Raw genomic sequence first — 6,829 nt, forward strand, 5'->3', positions numbered from 1 at the left:
AGGCAGCTGCGGAGGCTGCTGGGCTGGGGTGGGGCTGGCCTGTGATGGGGCCATCTCTGAGGGACACCCTTTTCCTGTTTCTTCATCCCCCTCTGGCCACTTTGCAAGGAGTGCTGCCTGTCTCGCCACCCTCCGTTAGCACTTCCTCTGCGACCACAGGAAGGCCCAGCCCAGCTCTTAACTGCGTTTTCTCTAAATAAACTCGGGCAGCAGAACTATCTGCTGCCCCATCTCCCTCTGGGTTCCTGTGGAGGTGTAGGGGGTGGTGGTTAGGGGGGTTCAGGCCAAGCCACAGACAGGAGGGACTCAGACCACAGTGATAACAAATTTTCCTCTATCTCAGTGGTGTGGCCTGAGAGCTGACTGCTCAGAGTCACTCTGGCCTGTCCTTTCTTTATGTGACTACCAGCGCACACTCACTTCTCTTCCTTGGGCATTGCTGATTCTGGTGTGGCTCTTGGGGACCCCTGGGCTATGTTCCTCTTCCTTTCCAGCCCAGCTGTGGTCATATCGGAGCTTGCCTACCACTTCTGTCTTCTCTTCTAGAGCCAAGGTGGTACTTTCTAGATGCTGGCCCCAGGGCTCCGGGATGTGCTGTGGACCTCTACACAGATGTTCATCAATTCCTGGGCTCTGGTCAACATCCCTTGAAGTTGGAATGGTTGTTGGGACCCCCTCTGATGCCTCCCCAAGACAGGGCCAGGAATGTGGCAGGGGAATTCTGTGGCTAGTGGGGGACCCCGAGTGAGGGCTTGTCTGGGGTCTTGTCTGGGGCTCAGGTGAGCTGTCTAGGCAGTGGAAGACCCAGGCCCAGCCCTTTGCGGGGAGAGAGGACCCATTCAGACTCACTGCACCCCACTGTTATGGGTTCTGCCCTTTGAGTATTCCTTCATCTGCTCATTCATTCATTCATTTACCCACACTTCACTCAATTTTAATTTATTCAAATATCCATGCATTTATTAGTTCATTCCAAAAAGATATTCATGCATTTGTTAGTTCATTCAAAAAATCCATGCATTTATTAGTTCATTCTAAAAAATATTCATGCATTTATTAGTTTATTCAAAAAATCTGTGCATTTATTAGTTCATTCAAAAAAATCCATGCACTCATTTGTTCATTCAAAAAAATCCACATATTTATTAGTTCATTAAAAAATTCATGTGTTTATTAGTTCATTCCAAAAAATATTCATGCATTTATTAGTTAATTGAAAATAATCCATACATTCGTTAGTTCATTCAAAAAATCCATGCATTTATTTGTTCATTCAAAAAAATCCATGCACTTATTTGTTCATTCAAAAAAATCCATACATTTATTAGTTCATTAAAAAATTCATGTGTTTATTAGTTCATTCCAAAAAATATTCATGCATTTATTAGTTAATTCAAAAAATCCATGCATTTATTAGTTCATGCCAAAAATCCATGCATTTATTAGTTCATTCAAAAATATTCATGCATTCATTCCAAAAATATTTATGCATTAAATAGTTTATTCTAAAAAATATTCATCTATTTATTAGTTTATTCCAATAAATACTCTTACAGGGCCTTCCTCCTTCATTCCTGATCCCGAGGTGGAGGTGAATTGAGGAACATACGAACACTGGTTTTAGGAGTCTAAGATGCTTATACTTTCATAAGCACACCCCAGAGGCTTTTAAGCAAAGGATAAATGGAATTTTAAAAGGCTACCTCTGGGCTCATGGTGGGTTTGCAGGGGACAAGGGTGGAGGCTGGTGGGGGCCCAGGTGGGATAGAAAATGCTTGGGCTGGGACCAGGGCTGTGGGGAGTGGAGAGACGGGTGGATGCAACTGTGGAGGAGCAATTAGAGGGAAGTGGCATGAATGGGGCCAGGGGAGAAGGATTTGAGGGGTGCCAGTGGCAGCTTTGGGGCCAGAGTTGGTGGTGGTACTCACATGCTAGGAGAAGAATGCTGCTTACTTTTGGGATCTCTGACTGTCCCTGGGTCAGCCATTTAACTTTTCCTGAGCCTCAGTTGCATGGTCTGTAAGTGGGGATGATATGCTCCTGATAGAGGGTATGGTAGCCCTAGGTGTCTATAAGGGCTCAGCGAATTTGGACGCCTGAGCAAGGTTATGTTATTAGCCTGGCTACCAGGAACAAAGCTCAGAGACAGCTGCAGGAAATTGCAAACCCAGGGCATCCCGCCTGGCACCTGTGGACCAGGGTTCACCTAACTGCAGCTGCTTCCCCAGCCCATGTGATGTGGGCAGGTGTGGAGCCGCCTACCACTACAGCAAGTGGCAACAGGTGGGGAGGTGGTCCAGATGTCTTTCGGCTTCAGAGTGGGTCCTGGACTTGGGTGCTGGAGTCTCCCCAGTGACCACGACTTCTCAGAGGGGGTCCCAGGTATGGACACTGCAGACCCTCCTGTGACTAGGAGTTCTCAGAGGAGGTCCTGGGCATGGGCACTGGAGTCCCTCCCATGACTAGGAATTCTCAGAGGAGTTCCTGGGCATGAGCACTGGAGTCCCTTCTGTGACTAGGTGGTCCTGGGCATGAGTGCTGGAGACCTTCCAGTAACTAGGAGTTGTTGTTGACTTGGGCGACTGCAGAACACCACAAGGCATTTATTTATTTATTTATTTATTTATTTATTTATTTATTTATTTATTGAGATGGAGTCTTGCTCTGTCACCCAGGCTGGAGTGCAGTGGCGCAATCTCGGCTCACTGCAACCTCCGCCTCCCGGGTTCAAGTGATTCTCCTGTCTCAACCTCCTGAATAGCTGGGACTACAGGCGCATGCCACCATGCCTGGCTAATTTTTTGTATTTTTAGTAGAGACAGGGTTTCACTGTGTTAGCCAGGATGGTCTCGCTGTCCTGACCTTGTGATCTGCCTGCCTCGGCCTCCCAAAGTGCTGGGATTACAGGCATGAGCCACCGCGCTTGGCCTTGTTTTTTATTCTCCAAGCCCAACCAAGATTTCCAGACATGGCAGCCTCCTGAGCACATGAGCAGATCACATGGTGTGGCAGAGCAGACTCACACATTAGACAGATTTGAGTTCAAATCTTAGTCCTGCCACTGACTTACTGTGTGATGTCAGCAGATGAAAGACCTTCTCTAGACATATTTTCTTCTTTATTATAATTTCACTCAGCTTTTCCATGAGACTGGGAGATTTGTGAAGGCTGGGAGGCAGTTTGATTTTCTTCTTTTGTCTACCTTACAACCTGGCACAGTGAATGAATGAATAAATATGCACCTCAAATTGTTTTGTGAAGTATAGTAAGCATTTCTTGGGCAAATTAATCTGAGAGCCTCCAAGTCAAATGAAACTAAACTTTTTTTTTTTTTGCAGGACTTCTCAGAGCCTTCAATATACTTTGTGATTCTCCCATAAGGAATAAGGTATACAGTATTTCTGAAACATTTTTGTGTTCTTTTTTTGAGGGCACGTCATCTTTGGCACTGGGGTTCCTAGGAACATACTTTCGGAAATGTGGACTTAGGATCATTGTTAGAGGTCCTAGGAGTGTTGCTATTTGTCTGGTTGTATTCCTTTATCCTCTGTCAAACATGACCTGAATTATGTCACATAACCATGTAGCCACAGAAACTAAGGCCAAGGGCTGTTAGTGAAGAATAAAAGATTAAATTAGAATGTTGGGGAAGAAAAATCTATATTCCCAATTTAGGAAAGTTACTACAGTTTATCTTAAAACTCAACACTGAGTTTCTGCCAAAGCGAACAGAAAAATGTGGTGTCTTTCATGGTTTCTTGGGTAGGAGTTCAGCAAGGGGGTTAAATGCTCTCCAGTTGTGAGAAAGGTTGTTTTCATTCATGTATTCATTCATTAATTCATTAATTCATTCAACAAGTGTTTATTTACCACCTGCTATTTACAAGCACAATGCTAGGTACCAGGGATACAACAGTAGACCAAAAAAAGACATACATGTGCCCTTATGGAGATGACAGTCATCGGTTTTCAGAACAAAGATGATCGGTTTTCAGCCCTCAGTGCCCCTTCTTTCCTGAAGTTTGTTCTGAATTTTTAGACAGGCTCCTTCCACCTTGCTGTGGTTTTTCTCTCCACTTGTTTTGTATCCGAATCACAGAAGGTGAAGACATCCCCCAGGTGGTTGGTAGAACCCAGATCTTTGTGTTAGAGTCTTCATGAAAACCAATGTGAGAAACTGGGCTGAGGCAAGGGACGTAGTCTTCCGTCCTTGCTATATCTCTGGGACACTGGGCATCTTTCCTGGGCTCCACCCTAAGAGTTGGGAATCTAATAGCCTTGATTTTTTTTCTCTACCCCCAATTACCAACCCTCTAATTCTTCAACACTAGGCACATGGGAATTGCGTTTTGTTTTCAAACCTGGGCAACAAAGTGAGACCATGTCCCTACAGAAAATTTAAAAATAGCTGAGCATAATGGCATACACTTGTAGTCCCAGCTACTTGGGAAGCTGAGGCATGATGATTGCCTGAGCCCAACAGTTCAAGGCTGCAGTGAACTATGATCCCATCACTGCACTCCAGCTTAGGTGACAGTGAGACCCTGCCTCTAAAAAAATAGCTTTGTTGTTGGTTGGATGAATGGATGGACCCACGGATGAATATATAGATGAATGAATGGATTTGTAGAAGAGTGACTGACACATTGGAGGGACATTTGGATAAATGAAAGAATGGAGGAATAGATGGTGGATGGTTGAGACCAGCAAATGAATATATGGATGAAAAGATGCCTAGTAAAGGCACAACGTGATTTAAAAAAAATGAATCTATCAGTGAATTGATGGACGGTTGGATGAATGGATGAGTGAGTAAGTGGTAGATGTGATGGAGAGTTGCACAATGAAATCGGGAGATGTGTTTGAGTAAATGGATGGTGAGTGAGTGAATGAATGGATAAATGGATAGATGGTGAGTTGGGTAGAGGGATGGACAAATGGACAGTTGAGTGAATGAGTGAGTGATTGGATTACTCGATGAATGGGTGGGTAGTTGGATGGATGGATGGGCAGGTAAAAAATTCTGGCCACAAACTGAAGCAATCTTGGGGTACAATCTGGGCACAGTTTAGGTGAATAGCAGCTTGTTTTCTGATCCCAAATCATGTTTACCTCCATGGATACATATTCTGTATTTCTAGGTTCAGTCATCCTTCTGTCTCCCTCTGAGTTTCCAAGAATCTTACCTTGGAACTCCAATTGAACTGAGCCCAGGGCTTGTCTGCTGACCTTCTCAACAGTAAGGAGAACACCCCTGGAAGAGCATGTGTCTTCTGAGGGTACAGGGTTGAACCAGCTCTTCGTGATGACTGTGGTCTGCTCTTAAGCCTTTCTAGCAGTTTCTTGTTTTGTGGCCTCACCCAATCTTCACTGGGCATCAAACCAATGAAGATCAAACCTTGGTCTCCAGCTCAGTTCCAACTCCACCTGTCCCCTCCATGGGTGATGGTGGAGACACAGGATAAATTAGAGAAAGGGGTCATCCAGGTCCACCTCTTGCCCTTACTCCAAGATCTCTTTCCTCTTTCCCAGGTTCTCCAAGCAGCCATGGAAGTGGGTTTCTCGGGCCTGCCAGATGTGTCTCAGAGTCATAGCAAGACCTTGTGGGGGGCTCGGGGCAGGGGCCCCTCCATACGTCGCCAGCGGGAGTTCATGCCAGAAGAAAAGAAGGACACAGTTTACTGGGAGAAGCGGAGGAAGAACAATGAAGCAGCCAAGAGATCCAGGGAAAAGCGACGTCTCAATGATGCAGCCATTGAGGGCAGGCTGGCTGCACTGATGGAGGAGAATGCCCTGCTCAGGGGTGAGCTGAGGGCGCTCAAGCTTCGCTTTGGCCTCCTGCCCCTGACTAGTGGGCCCCGGGCCTTGCCCCTACAGGCTCTGCTATGGGAAGCCCCCTGGACCGGGGACCCCCGGCCTGGGGCTGAAGCACTCTCATCCTTATCTGGCTCTCACAGCTGCCTCTTAAGGCCATGTTCCCTGGATGCTGGGATTCCAGGATGTCGGGGCTGCCTGCTGGCTCCCAGATGGACAGGCTTGGCCACTTCTCCTAGGTCCCCCCAAGAGTCTGCACCTCCTACCCTGAACAGAATTGACATGGCCTTGCAGACTGCCCTCTCACCTGCCCTCTTCAGCTGTCACCTCTTGGATGGGCATGTAGGGTCCAGACCAGAGCTCAAACCCTGCTGGGGGCTGTGGTCACCAATGCCCTCTGGATGCCGGGCTTCAGGGCCATCAGATGTGTTGCTGACACCCACTGCTGATCCCATGGGTCTGTCTCCTGGGGTGACCTGCCCTGTCCCAGGGAACAGTCCTGAGGGTCTGGGTCAGCCCTCTCTGCCCCACAAACTGCGCATCAAATCCCGAGCCTCAGGCAGGGTACCTCGTGGCTGGGAGGGTGGTCAGGCGCCCCTCTGAGGGCTTCCTCTGGGAAGGGCTAGGCTTGCAAGGGGGTGTTTGGGGGCAGAATATAGGTTTGTCTGAGGAATGAGTAGCTTGGTCTTGATCAGCAATCTGGGAAGGCCTGTAGGAAGTAGGGGTGCCCTGGCTTGGAAGGTCCACTTCACAGCTTCCATACCAGACCTCCTAGGGGTGGAGTGGATGGGAGCCCATCTTGGATTCTACTATGGCTCTTGCCTTGCCCTAAAATCTATGCTTTGGGTTGTCACTTTTCCCTCTTCCTTCCTCCTTTCCATTTATCTATTCTTCCCTATATCCATCCATTCATCCATTCTTCCTCATTTATTCATCCATTCATTCATCAATCCTCATCCATCCATCCATTAGTCCCTCCATCCTTATCCATCCATCCATCCATCCATCCATCCAC

General features: G+C 47.1%; 1 protein-coding gene across 1 annotated transcript; it reads left to right on the top strand.

Moving 5' to 3' along the window:
• The first annotated feature begins 3,344 nt into the window (after window positions 1-3,344).
• NFILZ (NFIL3 like basic leucine zipper) lies at window positions 3,345-6,485 on the top strand. The gene is made up of 2 exons (XM_054538632.1): window positions 3,345-3,388; window positions 5,533-6,485. Exon 2 carries the CDS (start codon window positions 5,548-5,550, stop codon window positions 6,415-6,417), a length of 870 nt encoding a protein of 289 aa, XP_054394607.1. The 5' UTR covers window positions 3,345-3,388; window positions 5,533-5,547; the 3' UTR covers window positions 6,418-6,485.
• Window positions 6,486-6,829: the final 344 nt, after the last annotated feature.

Source organism: Pongo abelii, chromosome 20, assembly GCF_028885655.2.
Source record: "Pongo abelii isolate AG06213 chromosome 20, NHGRI_mPonAbe1-v2.0_pri, whole genome shotgun sequence".
Classification (NCBI taxonomy): Eukaryota; Metazoa; Chordata; class Mammalia; order Primates; family Hominidae; genus Pongo; species Pongo abelii.